Source organism: Drosophila miranda, chromosome XR, assembly GCF_003369915.1.
Source record: "Drosophila miranda strain MSH22 chromosome XR, D.miranda_PacBio2.1, whole genome shotgun sequence".
NCBI classification, from domain to species: domain Eukaryota; kingdom Metazoa; phylum Arthropoda; class Insecta; order Diptera; family Drosophilidae; genus Drosophila; species Drosophila miranda.
The window spans coordinates 35,528,709-35,548,922 of record NC_046674.1 but is presented as its reverse complement, the minus strand read 5'-3'; the positions used below and the strand labels follow the sequence as shown (position 1 = coordinate 35,548,922).

Genomic DNA, 20,214 nt, shown 5'->3' with positions numbered 1-20,214 from the left:
TACCGAGTTCAATAACTATCATAGCTCCAACGTTTGATTTCACTCATAACCAACCATTTCATAACCAATAAAAATACCTAATAACAGCATACTCGTTGTGCTGGTGTAATTTAATAATTGGCGCCCAACATAAAAAGAACCAAACAAGGTGTAAAATTTTTTTTTGTGAAAACTCAAACAGAAAGTGAGAAAACAAAAAATAATAATTTTTCTTTTTGTGTGTGTGTGTAAAACAACAAAGAACACAATAAAAAAGGAGACGAGAGAAAGAGAATCTTGCATACAAAAAAAAAAAAAAAAACTCAAAGACTGCGGCGAGAGACAAATATACTCTCCACTGTCCCCTGCACCTCCAACGCGACGACCGCGGCGAGGGATAACTACACGCTCGAATATAAACACGACTGCTGCGCTGGATATATCTAAGTTAGAAAACATGCAAGTGATTTGAAAAGTGAGAATTCCAATAATAAAGTAAATTTCAAATAAAGTAAAAATAAAACTAAAACGAGTGAGTTAGAGAATTTTCATTTCGGTGACCATTCATGCCGTAGTCTTACAATAAATCTGTTTAAAACCGAATGGACAGAAATAGACTAAACAAAAAACAGAAACGACACGAACTTGGTGCCAGAACGTTAGAAAGTTTGCTTGGGGGTTCATTGACCTACAAGTACCTGACCAAGTTAACCAACCCGCTGCGTGCAGCCAAACCGAAAAAACAGACATGGACGCTGAACATCTCAGAGCTATAATTGACACGGCCGTGCAAAGCGTACTCACAGTGCAGGCGCGAGAGAACACTAGGAGGGAGGACGCCCTCAAAAAGGAGTTTCAGCAACAGATAGCATTAGTAAACTCTAAAATACAAAACTCACCTCTCGCGGTACCCGAGGTGAAAGTCTATAAGGATGTAGAAATAACCGACGGGGTCCTTTGTGATGAGCCTCTCGACGCAGTGAAGTGCGTCCCTGAGTTCCACGGAACTTAGGAGACATACGTAGCATGGAGACAGGCGGCCCATGCCGCATACAAAATTTTCAAAAGGTATGACGGAAGCTCCCGTCATTACCAGGCCATACTCATAGTCCGGAGTAAGATTAGGGGCCCAGCAGATGCGGTCTTGGCATCATTCAACACACCGTTGAACTTCGAGGCCGTCATCGCAAGACTAGACTTCACATACAGCGATAAGAGACCCATACATGTCATTGAACAAGAAATGGGCACGCTGAGGCAAGGCGGAATGTCGATTGTACTTTACTATGATGAGGTAGAAAAGAAACTTACCTTGTTGACCAACAAGGCCCACATGACCTACGACATTAGCTTGGCAAAGGGCATGTGCGAAAAGTTCAGAGGCGACGCACTCAGTGTATTCATCTCTGGGCTGAAGCGTAGCTTGACGGACGTACTGTTCTCCGCTCACCCCCCGATTTGCCAACAGCCCTCGCATTGGCACAGGATGTGAAAGTAAACCACGAAAGATACGCTTTCGCAACAAGCTATGCTAGGGGTGTGGAAGAAAGGGGACGCTCTGACCAACGGCAACAAGGCCGTCAGAATCAGCAATCCCAAGGCACGAACCAGTCCAACCAGAACCACCAGGGTAAAAATCCCCATTATAAAAAGCAAAACGGCAACTATAACGCCGATAGAGCTCAGGCCGGTGGCGAAAAAGCCCCAGAACCTATGGACGTATACCCCTCGTCCTCGAAATACAGGCAACAAATGAACTGGCAGAAATTTCAAAATCAGGGGCAAAGCCAAGGTAGCAAACGCCCCGCCGGTTCCGATCGTGCAACTGGCCAAAAGCGGCAAAAGATAAACCTCCTAAAGGCAGTCGCTGAACAAGAGGCGAACTACGCACAAGTAGCACAGGAAGCGGTAGCCGAAATAGACGACGGTAACGACTCTGACATAGATAGCGACAACGCCAATTTTTTAGGGGAAGGTCCCTGCTGCCGTTCATTCGGCGCAGAATAGCAGGGATAGACATGTCTTTTCTAATCGACACGGGTTCGGCCAAAAATTATATCAGACCAAACGAACGGCTAAAGAACGTTACCCCTGTCGAATCCCCTTTCGCCGTGCACTCCATTCATGGCTCAAACAACACCACGCAGAAATGCAAGGTACCCATGTTTGGACACGACACCTTCTTCTTCCTATTAGATTCCATGACTACATGCGATGGGATCATAGGACTTGACCTACTTAAACAAGTAGGGGCAGTATTATGTCTTGATGAAGGCACAATAAAAATAGGTGCAACTTCGGAGGCGCTGCAGTACCTCAAGTGTACTAACGTCAACCACACTAAAAACGAAGATATACAAGCACCACCTGCGGTAAAAGCGGATTTCCTAAAAATGCTTGACCGCTACCAAAAGGCTTTCGCAGACTCTAACGAGTCGCTGCCTTATAACACAGCCGTAGTGGCTACAATCCGTACGACCGACGAAAACGCGGTCTACTCAAAGCTGTACCCATATCCCAAAGGTGTCGAAGATTTCGTAACTTCAGAGGTCAACGATCTCTTACGAAATGGCATCATCAGGAAGTCCAGATCCCCATACAACAATCCGGTATGGGTAGTGGACAAAAAAGGGACGGACGAGAAGGGCAATAGGAAGAAACGCCTAGTAATCGATTTCAGGAAACTGAATCTAAAAACCATCTCCGATACATACCCCATGCCGAGCATCACCATGATACTGGCAAGCTTAGGTAAAGCAAAGTACTTCACCACTCTCGATCTCAAATCAGGATACCACCAGATCACTCTGGCAGAATCTGATCGGGAGAAAACGGCATTCTCAGTTAACGGGGGGAAGTACGAATTTTGTCGACTCCCCTTCGGTTTAAAAAATGCCGGAGGTATTTTTCAGCGCACGATCGATGATGTTCTACGGGAACAAATCGGTAAGTCGTGCTACGTGTACGTTGACGATGTCATCGTCTTCTCTGAAAACGAGGCGGATCACGTCAAACACGTTGGCTGGGTATTAAAGAACCTTCATAGTGCAAACATGAGGGTGGCCCGCGAAAAGTCACAATTTTTTAAAGAGAGCGTCGAGTACCTCGGCTTTATCGTGACTAAACACGGTGCAAAAACGGGCCCTGAAAAGGTGAGAGCCATTCAGCACTACGTTGAGCCCAAAACTGTATTTAGCGTCAGATCATTCATGGGTATAGCCAGCTATTACCGTTGTTTCATTAAGGATTTCGCAGCAATGGCGAAACCAATCTCCGACATTCTGAAAGGAGAAAACGGATCCGTCAGCAAGTACAGGGCAAAAAAGATCCAGGTACAGTTTAATGAGGCCCAACGCAACGCGTTTGAAAAGTTAAGAAACATTCTAGCCTCGGAGGAAGTTACCCTCATGTACCCTGACTACCAAAAGCCATTCGATCTGACCACAGACGCCTCGGCTTACGGCATCGGAGCCGTTCTGTCTCAGAACGGCAGCCCAATAACAATGATATCTCGATCATTGAAGGATAGAGAAGCAAACTACGCTACTAACGAGCGAGAACTGCTAGCTATCGTCTGGGCCTTGGCCAAACTGCGGCACTTCCTCTATGGTGCGAAAAATATTAACATATTTACCGACCATCAGCCACTCACGTTCTCGGTATCCGAGAGCAACCCAAATGCCAAAATAAAACGCTGGAAAGCGCGTATAGACGAAACAGGGCCCAAGCTCTTTTACAAACCAGGCAAAGAAAACCACGTGGCCGATGCTCTATCGCGCCAAAACGTTTACGCCATACAAAACAAGCCGGAGTCCGATGCGGCCACGATCCACAGTGAGTTGTCTCTGACCTACACAATCGACACGACTGACAAACCGTTGAATTGCTTCCGTAACCAAATAGTGTTGGAAGAGGCCCGGTATCCGCTAAAAAAGAACTTTATCTTATTCGGCGAAAAAACTCGCCACTTGATAAACTTCACCGACAAAGAAACCTTAGTGGAGACAGTCAAGTCTGTCATCAACCGAGGCGTAGTGAACGCGATTCACTGCAGCCTGCCAACACTGGCCAAAATCCAACACGAAGTGATAAAGGCCTTCCCAGCCACAAAATTCTGGCACTGCAAGAATTTCGTGGCTGACGTGTTCAACGTTAGTGACTGGAGAGAAATAATCATCAAAGAGCATAACCGAGCCCACAGGGCAGCACAGGAAAATGTCAAGCAAATAATGACAGAGTATTATTTCCCTAAAATGTCCAAACTAGCCAACGAGGTGGTCCTAAATTGTAAGGTTTGCGAAAGGGCAAAGTATGATAGGCACCCAAAAAACCAAGAGCTCGGCCAAACGCCGATTCCCTCACAGGCTGGAGAGATGTTACACGTTGACATCTTCTCCACAGACAAAAAATTCTTCCTAACCTGCGTAGACAAACTATCCAAGTTCACAATGGTGCAACCCATTGCATCCAGGACAATAGAGGACTTACGACCCCCTCTACTGATGCTAATGAACGTCTTCCCCAGGCCAAAGCAAGTCTATTGCGATAATGAGCCCGCTCTTAAGTCCGAGACCATAAGGTCTCTTCTTCTGAACAATTATGATGTAAACATCGTAAACGCACCGCCACTCCACAGCGTATCGAACGGCCAGGTGGAACGGTTCCACAGCACCTTGTTAGAAATAGCCAGGTGCCTGAAAATCCAAAGAGGAATCGTAGACACGGTTGACCTCATCTTGCAGGCTACTGTCGAATATAACAGTTCCATTCATTCGGTAACCGAGCAAAGGCCCAAGGATGTCGTAACCACCGCTTCGCCGGAATGCATCCAGGGCATTGTAAAAAAGATAGAGGAAGCACAGATTGAGCAGAATGCTAGACTAAATAAAAACCGACAAAACAGGGTCTTCGAAGTAGGCGAAGGAGTCCTAGTAAAAACCAACCGCAGGCTAAGAAACAAACTTTCGCCCCTCTGCGATGAAAGAACGGTTGAAGCGGACTTGGGGACAACGGTCCTCATCAAGGGAGGGTGGTCCACAAGGACAACCTCCGTCGGTAATTTATAGTTTTAATCCCTTTTTCCATTTCCATTTTCCATTTTAGGCTTATAATACTGATACTTTCACTATTGACCACTACGACTGCACGGGTAACGGACTACACGCACGCGAACTACATTCCCATCATGGACGGCGACATACTGCTTTGGGACCAGTACGGATACTTACGACACTCGACTAACCTCACCGACTACAGATCCATGACCGACGAGACAATGAAGTTGACAGACTTGTTTCCACAATCTCACATGAGGAAGTTGTTGGAGATAGACACAGGACACGTACAAGACATGCTAACTGCCCTCGACATTCACCATAGAAGGGTAAGAAACCTTGACTTCCTAGGGACAGCCCTTAAGGCTGTAGCGGGTACGCCAGACTCACACGACCTTAGGAACATAGAACGAATACAGACGCAGCTAGTCACTGCAAATAATAGACAAATCGACATTAACACCAGGACGCAAGAAAAAATTAATCAACTCACGGACACAGTCAACAAAATTCTAAAGACCGCAAAAGACCAACAGGTGGACACGGGTCACCTGTTCGAAACCCTCACTACGCGCAATAGAATGCTAATAACCAAATTGGGGGCTCTCATGCTCACCTTAACTCTTGAAAAAGTTAACGTAATTAATCCAGAGATTATAGACCACTCGGATATCGAATCAATTCTCACCGATCAAGTTTCAGGGACCTCAATTACAGACTTAATGAAAGTGTCTAATATTAAGATAGATCGTAAAGAAAACATAAATTTTGTAATCCAATTCCCCATTGTAAGCAAGCTATGCAGGAAAATCACCATCTACACAGTCGCGCACAACGGGCTGGTACTCCAGCTACAAGACAACCTGGTAGCCGAGTGCAACGGGAAGGTCATGGCCGCGACAAATTGCAACCAAACAGCGACAGCCACATTCTGCAAGGAGTCAGAGAACGTTACCTGTGCGCAAGGTCTCCATTCAGGGGACATCGCTCACTGTCAGACGCAACCAAGCCACCTCGACCCTGTCACTGTGGTTGACGACGGCATCATCATCATAAACGATCGTAGCGCCACCATCAGCTACGACGACTGCGCTGCAATAAGGGTCCATGGAACAAACCTCCTCACGTTCCATTCATATGCCACCGTCGACAACTCTCGATTCCTAAACGTTTCACGTTGCCATCAATAGCACCTCAACGATACCACTCGGCCTAGTGATAGTGGTATTCGCCTTGAGCTCGGGAACATACTACTTCGCAAGAAGACGTCGCATCGCTCTACAAGTCTCCGAAATAGTCCAGAACTATGACGCGACCGAGGGCGGTCGATCTTGAGAGGGGGAGTGGTTAACCACCGACACTGGGCGTGTGCTGACCTAGCAGCGAGGTCCCTGACCAGAGTCACAGGTTTGGCGGATGCAGCTGCAGTAATTCAACACCACCCATAAGGCGAAAGTCAGCGTATCGCTCGCCTTGATCAATTAATTCTCATTCATAATATTCGGTCAGCTACCGCTACCGAGTTCAATAACTATCATAGCTCCAACGTTTGATATCACTCAGCTAGCTAACGCTTCTGAGGAATTATTAACTTAACATAACCAATAAAAATACCTAATAACAGCATACTCGTTGTATTCTGGTGTAATTTAATAATTGGCGCCCAACATAAAAAGAACCAAACAAGGTGTAAAATTTTTTTTTGTGAAAACTCAAACAGAAAGTGAGAAAACAAAAAATAATAATTTTTCTTTTTGTGTGTGTGTGTAAAACAACAAAGAACACAATAAAAAAGGAGACGAGAGAAAGAAAAAAAAAAAAAAAACTCAAAGACTGCGGCGAGAGACAAATATACTCTCCACTGTCCCCTGCACCTCCAACGCGACGACCGCGGCGAGGGATAACTACACGCTCGAATATAAACACGACTGCTGCGCTGGATATATCTAAGTTAGAAAACATGTAAGTGATTTGAAAAGTGAGTTCCAATAATAAAGTAAATTTCAAATAAAGTAAAAATAAAACTAAAACGAGTGAGCTAGAGAATTTTCATTTCGGTGACCATTCATGCCGTAGTCTTACAATAAATCTGTTTAAAACCGAATGGACAGAAATAGACTAAACAAAAAACAGAAACGACACGAACTTGGTGCCAGAACGTTAGAAAGTTTGCTTGGGGGGTTCATTGACCTACAAGTACCTGACCAAGTTGACCAACCCGCTGCGTGCAGCCAAACCGAAAAAACAGACATGGACGCTGAACATCTCAGAGCTATAATTGACACGGCCGTGCAAAGCGTACTCACAGTGCAGGCGCGAGAGAACACTAGGAGGGAGGACGCCCTCAAAAAGGAGTTTCAGCAACAGATAGCATTAGTAAACTCTAAAATACAAAACTCACCTCTCGCGGTGCCCGAGGTGAAAGTCTATAAGGATGTAGAAATAACCGACGGGGTCCTTTGTGATGAGCCTCTCGACGCAGTGAAGTGCGTCCCTGAGTTCCACGGAACTTAGGAGACATACGTAGCATGGAGACAGGCGGCCCATGCCGCATACAAAATTTTCAAAAGGTATGACGGAAGCTCCCGTCATTACCAGGCCATACTCATAATCCGGAGTAAGATTAGGGGCCCAGCAGATGCGGTCTTGGCATCATTCAACACACCGTTGAACTTCGAGGCCATCATCGCAAGACTAGACTTCACATACAGCGATAAGAGACCCATACATGTCATTGAACAAGAAATGGGCACGCTGAGGCAAGGCGGAATGTCGATTCTACTTTACTATGATGAGGTAGAAAAGAAACTTACCTTGTTGACCAACAAGGCCCACATGACCTACGACATTAGCTTGGCAAAGGGCATGTGCGAAAAGTTCAGAGGCGACGCACTCAGTGTATTCATCTCTGGGCTGAAGCGTAGCTTGACGGACGTACTGTTCTCCGCCCACCCCCCGATTTGCCAACAGCCCTCGCATTGGCACAGGATGTGAAGGTATCTAGTGTTTCACTGTCCTTGGTGATTCACTATCTCCGCTTACTTCAGTTCACTTAAATTTAGTTTTGCAAATCGTATGTGCTTGTAGCACATAGGTTCTTTGGCGGATTTCACAATTTTTTTAACGATTCCGGGATTACGTGATCACAGTAATTATAAATTACACAAGCTGACCATTACCGAAATATAGGTGTTAATTTTAAACGAAATCCTACCGACTGCGCCAGTTAAATATCCGCAACTCGAAATTAAGTTTTTAAAAAAGATTTTATTTTTACAAAGATATTATCTTTATGTCACAAGATTATGTTGAATTCCCCGACTTAACTTGTCTCAAACGGAACTGATTTGTCTATTGCTGGCTAGTTTCCATGAGCCCTTCTCTCGACTCTGGCTTCGGGTGCTGCTTTCCTCGGCTGCATCTTCGTGTCGGTGGCGTACGTGCCTGGACCGATATTTGGGGATGCGTCTGCTTTTGATCAAAGGCATCCGCTGCTGGCGATCGGTGTTGCATTACATAAGGGAGCTAGGAATGTGATACTTCTTGGTTTTATGACTAGCTCTGATTGGTCCTCATGAGTGGCATGATTCTACGAATCGATTTCTCGAGAGTGGCGTGATTCTGGCGTTGATGAATCAATGGGGCCATTGTTTATATTATGGGGCCCTAGCTTGGAGTGTGCGAAGAATCAGTTATTGATTCTTGAGTGGTGTCCTGTTACTTGTGTGAATGGGGTGAATGAATTGGACATAAACATAATGTGTATGGGACGTGTTTTTTATTTTTTTATTTATTTTTTTTTTTAAATTCCATTTAATTGCTTGTATTTACAACTTATTTTATACTTAAGGCAAACTATATTAAAGGTTAGGCTATGCAAGTCCAACATGTGTGGTACGGCCGTGAAGCAATGCTTCACACATGTGCAGGCTTCGTTTAGACTAACTGGACTCTTGTCTGGTGCTCAACAGCGCGCAGTTCCCTCATAATGGTCGCCGCGAAGCAGCTCGTCGCCTCCCAGTTTTCCGGGGACAGGAGCATGCACGGCACCAAGCTCTGCTTGACTACGGCTCCACCCAGCGCTTCTTCTAGCCGCTGGCGCTGCGCTGCGAACCTGCCACACGAAAATATCGCATGCTCGGCATCCTCCTCCACGTAGTGCTCGCACCAAGAGCATTCTGCGGAGTCCGCGTGCCCGAAGCGATGAAGGTAGCTTCGGAAGCAGCCGTGACCACTGAGGAGCTGAGTCAGGTAAAAATTGACCTGCCCGTGCTTCCTGCTTACCCACGCCCCTTAGTGGTCGTGTCCCAGCGCTGTTGCCACCTTCTGAGACTCTCCTGTTTGCACGCCATGCGTACCTGCCTTTTCGCCGCCGCGTCCATTCCTCTGCCATGTGTTTCCTGGTAGTATGTGGACCGTTCATCCGCCAGGAATTCCAGGGGTGCTATGCCCGCGATCACGTGTGCTGCCTCGTCCGAGACCGTTCGGAAGGCACTGGTGATCCGAATCGAAGAGAGGCGGTGCGTGGCTGCCAGACCCCGTGCGTAGCTCGCTGTTCGAAGGGCCTTTGCCCAGATTGGCGCCGCATATAGCATCACCGATCTCATGACACTCGTTAGCAGTTGTCGCCGCCATTGCTTTGGTCCTCGGGTGTTCAGCATTAGCCTCAAGAGCGCACCGTTGGTGGTCGCCGCCTTCGTGCCCATGTAGGCCAAGTGCTCCCGAAAGCAGAGACGTGTGTCCACCAGGACACCAAGGTATTTGATAGCGCGCTTAGACGAAACCAGGGTACCTGCCACTGAGATGTTGGCCGTCTCGACTTTCTTCCGGCTGGATACCAGCACTGCCTCTGTTTTGTGGGGTGCGAGTTCGAGCCCGACCAGGTCCAGCCACTGTTGAATGCGCGCTATCGTTTGGTTGCAGGTCGTTTCCACGACGGACAGGTCTTTTGCCACCACTAGGACAGCCACATCGTCTGCAAAACCCACCATGTGTACTCCGTGGGGGAGGCTGAGTCGCAAGATGCCGTCATACATTGCGTTTCACAGAGTGGGGCCAAGCACTGAACCCTGCGGGACGCCTGCCGATACCTCGTATTCCTCCGTGCCAGCCTGCGTGTCGTACAAAAGCAGCCTTCTCTCAAAGTAGCTTTGTACCATCCGCTGCAGGTACCTGGGTGTGTCGAAACTCTCCAGCGCCCTTAGGATGCAGCTCCACCTCGCCGTGTTGAACGCGTTCTTAATGTCTAGTGTGACTACTAGGCAGTACTCTTTCCCGCCGCCTTTCCACCGAGTGCCGGCAATTGCACCGGAGGCAATGTCCACCACCTTACGAACGGCGTCTATCGTGGATCGGGCATTGCGAAAGCCGTATTGGTGCGGTGAGAGGTCGCCAGCCTCCGCGATGGAGCGTTCCAGTCGCGCGCAAACCACCTTCTCAAGCAGTTTACCCGCGGTGTCGATCAGGCAGATAGGCCTATACGACGACGCTGTCCCCGGCGGCTTTCCTGGCTTGGGAATAAGCACTAGCTTCTGTACTTTCCACCTCACAGGGAACACTCCTTCCCGAAGGCACTGATTTAGCAGCTTCGCAAAGATGTCCGGACGCGTGGAGAGGGCGAGCAAGAGGGCTCTGTTCGGGATAGAGTCCGGCCCAGGAGCCTTGTTCGGGCTGATGCTCCTGGCTGCGCGTTCGACTTCCTCGAGTGACACCTCCTCGATGTGTGCCTGACTGTGCGGTTGCAGTGTGAGGCAACGGACATCCCCGATGTGGTCAGCCCTGTGCGGAAAGAGTTCCTACACGATGGATCTTGTCGTGTCGGGGTCCGATGGGGGTGCCTGCCTCTTGGCGCAATGTTTTTTCGTCACCAATTTGTACGCCCTTCCCCATGGGTCCTGCTCCGCAGAGTCGCATAACTTGAGGAAGCACTGGCGCTTGCTATCCCTAATGGCCGCCTTGAGGGCCCTTCTGCAGTCCCTAAACGTGGATTGCCATTGCGGAAAGGCAGTGCTTCCGCGCGAGCGCTGGTAGCGGCGTCGAGCTTGGTTGCATTCCCGGCGTAGCGCGGCAATGTCCTAGTTCCACCAGAACACAGGTTGGTGGTGGCGACCGTAGTGCTTCCTCTGCGCCATGGTGGCAGTGCATGCTGCCTCCAGATGCTCCATGACATGGTTGGCCATGCATTCAGCATTTCCATTCGCCGTGAGGTTGGACATAAGCTCCATGAACAGGGCCGTATTGAGCGTTTCGGCGCGATAGCATCTCCATCTGGGCGCAGCTGTCTCTACGCTAGACGTCTGTTGGCCTGTGTCCCATATAATTGCCCTGTGGTCGCTCCCTGTGTAGATGTTGCTGATGCTCCAGCCCGATGAATTAAAAAGTGAGCTGCTGACAAATGTAAGGTCGATGACCGATCCTATTCCTGCTCTGGAGAAGGTATGCTGGTTTCCCTCGTTGAGGAGCGCGATGTCCAGGGGCGCAATGATCTCCAGCAGAGCTCTACCTCTCGCATTCGTCGCCACGCTTCCCCACTCCTCAGCCCACGCGTTGAAGTCCCCTCCAATGGCTACTGGGTGACGTCCTCTAGCATCAGCCGCTAGGTTGTCTAGAGTACCTGCGAACTCGGAGAGCGTCAGGCTTGGGGCAAGGTAGACGCTGTATATCCACACACCTCCGACCTTGGCGCGCACAAACCCAGCAGCAGCGCTTGAGAGGGAAAGCTGCAATGGCGTGGCCCCGCATAGCCTTATCGCGGCCTTTTTGGTGGCATCCAAGATGAACCCAGGGGACTCCCTAGTTTGATATGGCACGCTCCTGGCTGCTGGACATCTCCTGCTACCCGCATAGCGGTGCAGATGAAACACCGCGGATCGCTTTGACAGGTTGCCGCCTTGTGCCCGTTCACGCCGCATCTGAGGCAGCATCCGGTGCGATCCACCGCGCTCTTGCACCTGATTGCTAGATGCCCAAACTCCAGACACCAGTAGCATCGTCGTTGAGCTGTCCGCTCCCGGATCCTACAGCTTGTCCATCCGACTTTGAGTTTCCCCACCATGAGCAGGGCTCTTGCCTGCACGGGCGGCAGGCACACAACTGCCAGTTGCGTACCAGCGAACGATGGCCTCAGGCTTTTAATGGTGCTGGTGTCCACGCTGGGGGCGTCTATCGATGCAGCTATCGCTGCTGCGATGTCCTCCTTCTCGACCAGGCTGTCGAGATCCCTGACCTCCACGCAGAGTTCTTCTGACACCGCCCTGATGCCCATCTGCAGTCCCAGTGCCGCGCTGATATCCTCCTTGAGCTTAGCTGTGTTGCTTTTGCTCGCGCCGTTGAGCTCGAGCAGCAGCTCGCCCTTTGCTGTCCTCCGGATTCTGTTAACATTATCCCCTACCTCCTGCAGCTTGCCATCCTGGCGCCTGGTGACCATACGGAGGATGTCGCTATAGCTAAGCTCGCCCTGGGGTTGAATGATTATTGCGTCTGGCCTTGGCTCGCGCTCACGGGGCTCCCTTTTTTTCCTTACCCTAGGGCCCACCTGCTGCCACTTGAGCTGTTTCTTAGCGGCTGGGGTGGCACCATGGTCCACTGTACCCGAGGGGGTTACTTCATCCTGGGACTACGCCGGCGGTTTGAGCTGGGTCGACGCTTGTTGAAGCTTTGTGCCTCTCTGCCTCTTTGTGGGCTCCGCAGCCATTTGAGGCGACTCGCGCAGACTCTTTGAGCCGGTGTGCGGCGGCTTCGCAGCTGTTTGGGTACCAGTAGTGGCGGTCCCAATTGTCCTGGTGTGCAGCTTCTCGAAATTGTTGACCACCAGGGCCTGAAGGGTTAACTCTCAGGGCTAAATCTTTCATCACGTTGTCCACATGCCGCTAGTCGTTCATCCTCTTGACCAGCTCATTGGCCCGAGTACCCAGGTTTTTTAGCAGCTCTAATGGGTCAGAGTGCGGTCGCTCCTTCTCTTTGCCATCCGGGCCGGGCTTGAAAATGCTCGAGCCCTGAGCTTTCGCAGGTGCTGACGATGGTGGGGATCTGGTAAGGGCGTTGCGCCTACCAAAGACTGCGTCCTCAGTCCTCTTCTCTATCTGTGTGTTTGGTGTATGAGGGGTGTTGTCCATGTAAAAAGAATCTCCACTCGAGTTCGTTATTCCTGGCCGCGTACGTAGTCACCGTGGTGATCCCATGGGTGTCTTTCCGTGGAGTGAGGTCCATGCGAGGGTTGACCCTGGGCCTTATGAGCACCAGGGTTCAGAGCCAGATCGGTGCTAGTTGGGATATGAATCAACCAAGCCTACGCAACCACCATAGTGGGACGGCCAGGAAGCGTTAAACGAGGCCTGCCAAGGTTTTAACGAGACGGGGGCGGTGGAGACATTAACCTATGAGCCATTTCAACAGGGGTTCAGCCTGCCTACTCAGGTCATAGAATGCCGACGCCGTCAGCCCACAGTCTAATGTACGTAAGGGGGGTTCCAGTGGGTCGTACGTAACACCTTACTGGTCTCGGTGTTACGGGCGGTATAGTACCTACCAAGGCGACTATGGCACCGATGGGTCCACTATAAAGGCTTAACCTGGGCATCCCGCGATGGCCGGGAATTTCATCCAGACGATAGTCGCTGGGGTTATACCGCCCCTTCTCGGTATCCAGCACCCCGTTAAAGGGTACGCCGCCGTAGCGCTGGGGTTGGCAGGAGGACAGCTCCGGGACCCGTTGTGTACCCGATGGCCTCAGAAAGCGCCGATGTGCAGTGTGAGCCTCTAAATATCCCCATCAGTTCCACTTTGCCACATCCTATAGACCCGCGGTGAGGGGGCCGAAAAGTCGTGGTATACTTCTAGGATGTATGATGCAGCGCCATCTGCCGGTGCTCGTCTTCCTCTACGTGCTACGTAGCAGCACCCTCTGACGGTGGGACACGCCTGCGATGAGTAGGCTATCGCCGTCTTGTAGCCCTGGTCAGCAGCTGTTGCTCTGATCAGGAAAATAGACATACAGAAAAACGTGGAGCTCATCCTAAAGAAGCTGGGGCAACTGGTGCATTATGTCGGGCCTTAAAACGGCCAACCGCATACTCGCGCGGTGCAGGCAACTCAGTTGCCTGACATGGCAACTCCGTCGCCATCCATCTTGGGCCGGTGAGAGGAGGAGAGAAACTCACCCCGGGAGCTTCGTGAGTGTTATGAGTGAGTTGGAGTTTGAGTGACAAACCCCAAATTAATTTAGCCATGGCAGATTGCTTTAAAATCCTGATTGACGACCTTCTTGGGTTTGGACACGGTCTGCTCGGGCCAGGAGTCCAGAGTAAAGCCCAGTAGGCATCGCGCCCATAGGGTAAGTATGGGTGGATGTACGCTCGCTTACCGTTGATCACTCTCTCTTTGAGTTATAGCCAGTCACTTCACTCAGTGGCTGCTACCGCCGACTCGGAAGAAAAGAACCGCCAGCCTGGATCGGAGCCGGGCACAACGAGGAGGAGCTCGACCAGCCCTGATAGCCAGAACGGTACCTCGTCAGCCCAGGGCCTATTCCAGCCCCGGCGGCTCCGCAGACACACGGAGCGCGGCGCAAACACAGGAGCAACGGAGGCGCGCGACCGACCCGGGTTTTATCACACTGTGTGTGTATGGGACGGTGTTGCATTACATAAGGGAGCTAGGAATGTGATACTTCTTGGTTTTATGACTAGCTCTGATTGGTCCTCATGAGTGGCATGATTCTACGAATCGATTTCTCGAGAGTGGCGTGATTCTGGCGTTGATGAATCAATGGGGCCATTGTTTATATTATGGGGCCCTAGCTTGGAGTGTGCGAAGAATCAGTTATTGATTCTTGAGTGGTGTCCTGTTACTTGTGTGAATGGGGTGAATGAATTGGACATAAACATAATGTGTATGGGACGTGTTTTTTATTTTTTTATTTATTTTTTTTTTTAAATTCCATTTAATTGCTTGTATTTACAACTTATTTTATACTTAAGGCAAACTATATTAAAGGTTAGGCTATGCAAGTCCAACATGTGTGGTACGGCCGTGAAGCAATGCTTCACACATGTGCAGGCTTCGTTTAGACTAACTGGACTCTTGTCTGGTGCTCAACAGCGCGCAGTTCCCTCATAATGGTCGCCGCGAAGCAGCTCGTCGCCTCCCAGTTTTCCGGGGACAGGAGCATGCACGGCACCAAGCTCTGCTTGACTACGGCTCCACCCAGCGCTTCTTCTAGCCGCTGGCGCTGCGCTGCGAACCTGCCACACGAAAATATCGCATGCTCGGCATCCTCCTCCACGTAGTGCCCGCACCAAGAGCATTCTGCGGAGTCCGCGTGCCCGAAGCGATGAAGGTAGCTTCGGAAGCAGCCGTGACCACTGAGGAGCTGAGTCAGGTAAAAGTTGACCTGCCCGTGCTTCCTGCTTACCCACGCGTCGATGGACGGGATAAGCTGGTGGGTCCAACGCCCCTTAGTGGTCGTGTCCCAGCGCTGTTGCCACCTTCTGAGACTCTCCTGTTTGCACGCCATGCGTACCTGCCTTTTCGCCGCCGCGTCCATTCCTCTGCCATGTGTTTCCTGGTAGTATGTGGACCGTTCATCCGCCAGGAATTCCAGGGGTGCTATGCCCGCGATCACGTGTGCTGCCTCGTCCGAGACCGTTCGGAAGGCACTGGTGATCCGAATCGAAGAGAGGCGGTGCGTGGCTGCCAGACCCCGTGCGTAGCTCGCTGTTCGAAGGGCCTTTGCCCAGATTGGCGCCGCATATAGCATCACCGATCTCATGACACTCGTTAGCAGTTGTCGCCGCCATTGCTTTGGTCCTCGGGTGTTCAGCATTAGCCTCAAGAGCGCACCGTTGGTGGTCGCCGCCTTCGTGCCCATGTAGGCCAAGTGCTCCCGAAAGCAGAGACGTGTGTCCACCAGGACACCAAGGTATTTGATAGCGCGCTTAGACGAAACCAGGGTACCTGCCACTGAGATGTTGGCCGTCTCGACTTTCTTCCGGCTGGATACCAGCACTGCCTCTGTTTTGTGGGGTGCGAGTTCGAGCCCGACCAGGTCCAGCCACTGTTGAATGCGCGCTATCGTTTGGTTGCAGGTCGTTTCCACGACGGACAGGTCTTTTGCCACCACTAGGACAGCCACATCGTCTGCAAAACCCACCATGTGTACTCCGTGGGGGAGGCTGAGTCGCAAGATGCCGTCATACATTGCGTTTCACAGAGTGGGGCCAAGCACTGAACCCTGCGGGACGCCTGCCGATACCTCGTATTCCTCCGTGCCAGCCTGCGTGTCGTACAAAAGCAGCCTTCTCTCAAAGTAGCTTTGTACCATCCGCTGCAGGTACCTGGGTGTGTCGAAACTCTCCAGCGCCCCTAGGATGCAGCTCCACCTCGCCGTGTTGAACGCGTTCTTAATGTCTAGTGTGACTACTAGGCAGTACTCTTTCCCGCCGCCTTTCCACCGAGTGCCGGCAATTGCACCGGAGGCAATGTCCACCACCTTACGAACGGCGTCTATCGTGGATCGGGCCTTGCGAAAGCCGTATTGGTGCGGTGAGAGGTCGCCAGCCTCCGCGATGGAGCGTTCCAGTCGCGCGCAAACCACCTTCTCAAGCAGTTTACCCGCGGTGTCGATCAGGCAGATAGGCCTATACGACGACGCTGTCCCCGGCGGCTTTCCTGGCTTGGGAATAAGCACTAGCTTCTGTACTTTCCACCTCACAGGGAACACTCCTTCCCGAAGGCACTGATTTAGCAGCTTCGCAAAGATGTCCGGACGCGTGGAGAGGGCGAGCAAGAGGGCTCTGTTCGGGATAGAGTCCGGCCCAGGAGCCTTGTTCGGGCTGATGCTCCTGGCTGCGCGTTCGACTTCCTCGAGTGACACCTCCTCGATGTGTGCCTGACTGTGCGGTTGCAGTGTGAGGCAACGGACATCCCCGATGTGGTCAGCCCTGTGCGGAAAGAGTTCCTACACGATGGATCTTGTCGTGTCGGGGTCCGATGGGGGTGCCTGCCTCTTGGCGCAATGTTTTTTCGTCACCAATTTGTACGCCCTTCCCCATGGGTCCTGCTCCGCAGAGTCGCATAACTTGAGGAAGCACTGGCGCTTGCTATCCCTAATGGCCGCCTTGAGGGCCCTTCTGCAGTCCCTAAACGTGGATTGCCATTGCGGAAAGGCAGTGCTTCCGCGCGAGCGCTGGTAGCGGCGTCGAGCTTGGTTGCATTCCCGGCGTAGCGCGGCAATGTCCTAGTTCCACCAGAACACAGGTTGGTGGTGGCGACCGTAGTGCTTCCTCTGCGCCATGGTGGCAGTGCATGCTGCCTCCAGATGCTCCATGACATGGTTGGCCATGCATTCAGCATTTCCATTCGCCGTGAGGTTGGACATAAGCTCCATGAACAGGGCCGTATTGAGCGTTTCGGCGCGATAGCATCTCCATCTGGGCGCAGCTGTCTCTACGCTAGACGTCTGTTGGCCTGTGTCCCATATAATTGCCCTGTGGTCGCTCCCTGTGTAGATGTTGCTGATGCTCCAGCCCGATGAATTAAAAAGTGAGCTGCTGACAAATGTAAGGTCGATGACCGATCCTATTCCTGCTCTGGAGAAGGTATGCTGGTTTCCCTCGTTGAGGAGCGCGATGTCCAGGGGCGCAATGATCTCCAGCAGAGCTCTACCTCTCGCATTCGTCGCCACGCTTCCCCACTCCTCAGCCCACGCGTTGAAGTCCCCTCCAATGGCTACTGGGTGACGTCCTCTAGCATCAGCCGCTAGGTTGTCTAGAGTACCTGCGAACTCGGAGAGCGTCAGGCTTGGGGCAAGGTAGACGCTGTATATCCACACACCTCCGACCTTGGCGCGCACAAACCCAGCAGCAGCGCTTGAGAGGGAAAGCTGCAATGGCGTGGCCCCGCATAGCCTTATCGCGGCCTTTTTGGTGGCATCCAAGATGAACCCAGGGGACTCCCTAGTTTGATATGGCACGCTCCTGGCTGCTGGACATCTCCTGCTACCCGCATAGCGGTGCAGACCCGCCTTGTGCCCGTTCACGCCGCATCTGAGGCAGCATCCGGTGCGATCCACCGCGCTCTTGCACCTGATTGCTAGATGCCCAAACTCCAGACACCAGTAGCATCGTCGTTGAGCTGTCCGCTCCCGGATCCTACAGCTTGTCCATCCGACTTTGAGTTTCCCCACCATGAGCAGGGCTCTTGCCTGCACGGGCGGCAGGCACACAACTGCCAGTTGCGTACCAGCGAACGATGGCCTCAGGCTTTTAATGGTGCTGGTGTCCACGCTGGGGGCGTCTATCGATGCAGCTATCGCTGCTGCGATGTCCTCCTTCTCGACCAGGCTGTCGAGATCCCTGACCTCCACGCAGAGTTCTTCTGACACCGCCCTGATGCCCATCTGCAGTCCCAGTGCCGCGCTGATATCCTCCTTGAGCTTAGCTGTGTTGCTTTTGCTCGCGCCGTTGAGCTCGAGCAGCAGCTCGCCCTTTGCTGTCCTCCGGATTCTGTTAACATTATCCCCTACCTCCTGCAGCTTGCCATCCTGGCGCCTGGTGACCATACGGAGGATGTCGCTATAGCTAAGCTCGCCCTGGGGTTGAATGATTATTGCGTCTGGCCTTGGCTCGCGCTCACGGGGCTCCCTTTTTTTCCTTACCCTAGGGCCCACCTGCTGCCACTTGAGCTGTTTCTTAGCGGCTGGGGTGGCACCATGGTCCACTGTACCCGAGGGGGTTACTTCATCCTGGGACTACGCCGGCGGTTTGAGCTGGGTCGACGCTTGTTGAAGCTTTGTGCCTCTCTGCCTCTTTGTGGGCTCCGCAGCCATTTGAGGCGACTCGCGCAGACTCTTTGAGCCGGTGTGCGGCGGCTTCGCAGCTGTTTGGGTACCAGTAGTGGCGGTCCCAATTGTCCTGGTGTGCAGCTTCTCGAAATTGTTGACCACCAGGGCCTGAAGGGTTAACTCTCAGGGCTAAATCTTTCATCACGTTGTCCACATGCCGCTAGTCGTTCATCCTCTTGACCAGCTCATTGGCCCGAGTACCCAGGTTTTTTAGCAGCTCTAATGGGTCAGAGTGCGGTCGCTCCTTCTCTTTGCCATCCGGGCCGGGCTTGAAAATGCTCGAGCCCTGAGCTTTCGCAGGTGCTGACGATGGTGGGGATCTGGTAAGGGCGTTGCGCCTACCAAAGACTGCGTCCTCAGTCCTCTTCTCTATCTGTGTGTTTGGTGTATGAGGGGTGTTGTCCATGTAAAAAGAATCTCCACTCGAGTTCGTTATTCCTGGCCGCGTACGTAGTCACCGTGGTGATCCCATGGGTGTCTTTCCGTGGAGTGAGGTCCATGCGAGGGTTGACCCTGGGCCTTATGAGCACCAGGGTTCAGAGCCAGATCGGTGCTAGTTGGGATATGAATCAACCAAGCCTACGCAACCACCATAGTGGGACGGCCAGGAAGCGTTAAACGAGGCCTGCCAAGGTTTTAACGAGACGGGGGCGGTGGAGACATTAACCTATGAGCCATTTCAACAGGGGTTCAGCCTGCCTACTCAGGTCATAGAATGCCGACGCCGTCAGCCCACAGTCTAATGTACGTAAGGGGGGTTCCAGTGGGTCGTACGTAACACCTTACTGGTCTCGGTGTTACGGGCGGTATAGTACCTACCAAGGCGACTATGGCACCGATGGGTCCACTATAAAGGCTTAACCTGGGCATCCCGCGATGGCCGGGAATTTCATCCAGACGATAGTCGCTGGGGTTATACCGCCCCTTCTCGGTATCCAGCACCCCGTTAAAGGGTACGCCGCCGTAGCGCTGGGGTTGGCAGGAGGACAGCTCCGGGACCCGTTGTGTACCCGATGGCCTCAGAAAGCGCCGATGTGCAGTGTGAGCCTCTAAATATCCCCATCAGTTCCACTTTGCCACATCCTATAGACCCGCGGTGAGGGGGCCGAAAAGTCGTGGTATACTTCTAGGATGTATGATGCAGCGCCATCTGCCGGTGCTCGTCTTCCTCTACGTGCTACGTAGCAGCACCCTCTGACGGTGGGACACGCCTGCGATGAGTAGGCTATCGCCGTCTTGTAGCCCTGGTCAGCAGCTGTTGCTCTGATCAGGAAAATAGACATACAGAAAAACGTGGAGCTCATCCTAAAGAAGCTGGGGCAACTGGTGCATTATGTCGGG

The 20,214-nt window shown here is 51.8% G+C and overlaps 1 protein-coding gene across 2 annotated transcripts; it reads right to left on the bottom strand.

The window, feature by feature from the left end:
- Positions 1-9,530: 9,530 nt before the first annotated feature.
- LOC117186380 lies at positions 9,531-19,717 on the bottom strand. 2 transcript variants are annotated; one of them, XM_033387102.1, is made up of 3 exons: positions 18,055-19,717; positions 11,704-11,922; positions 9,531-11,646 (listed from the first exon to the last, which is right to left on the bottom strand). In XM_033387102.1, exons 1-3 carry the CDS (start codon positions 18,152-18,154, stop codon positions 11,108-11,110), a joined length of 858 nt encoding a protein of 285 aa, XP_033242993.1. In that variant the 5' UTR covers positions 18,155-19,717; the 3' UTR covers positions 9,531-11,107. The 2 variants fall into 2 exon arrangements, with proteins under 2 accessions (XP_033242993.1, XP_033242992.1); XM_033387101.1 differs by having other exon boundaries at positions 9,531-11,922; positions 18,055-19,713.
- Positions 19,718-20,214: the final 497 nt, after the last annotated feature.

Excerpts from the sequence above, each read along its gene's own strand:
- LOC117186380 (XM_033387101.1), bottom strand. The coding sequence starts at position 18,154 with ATGCTACTGGTGTCTGGAGTTTGGGCATCTAGCAATCAGGTGCAAGAG. Across the intron at positions 11,923-18,054 it reads GCGGCGTGAACGGGCACAAG|GCGGCAACCTGTCAAAGCGA; the intron begins GCGGGTCTGCAC and ends AACGGGCACAAG.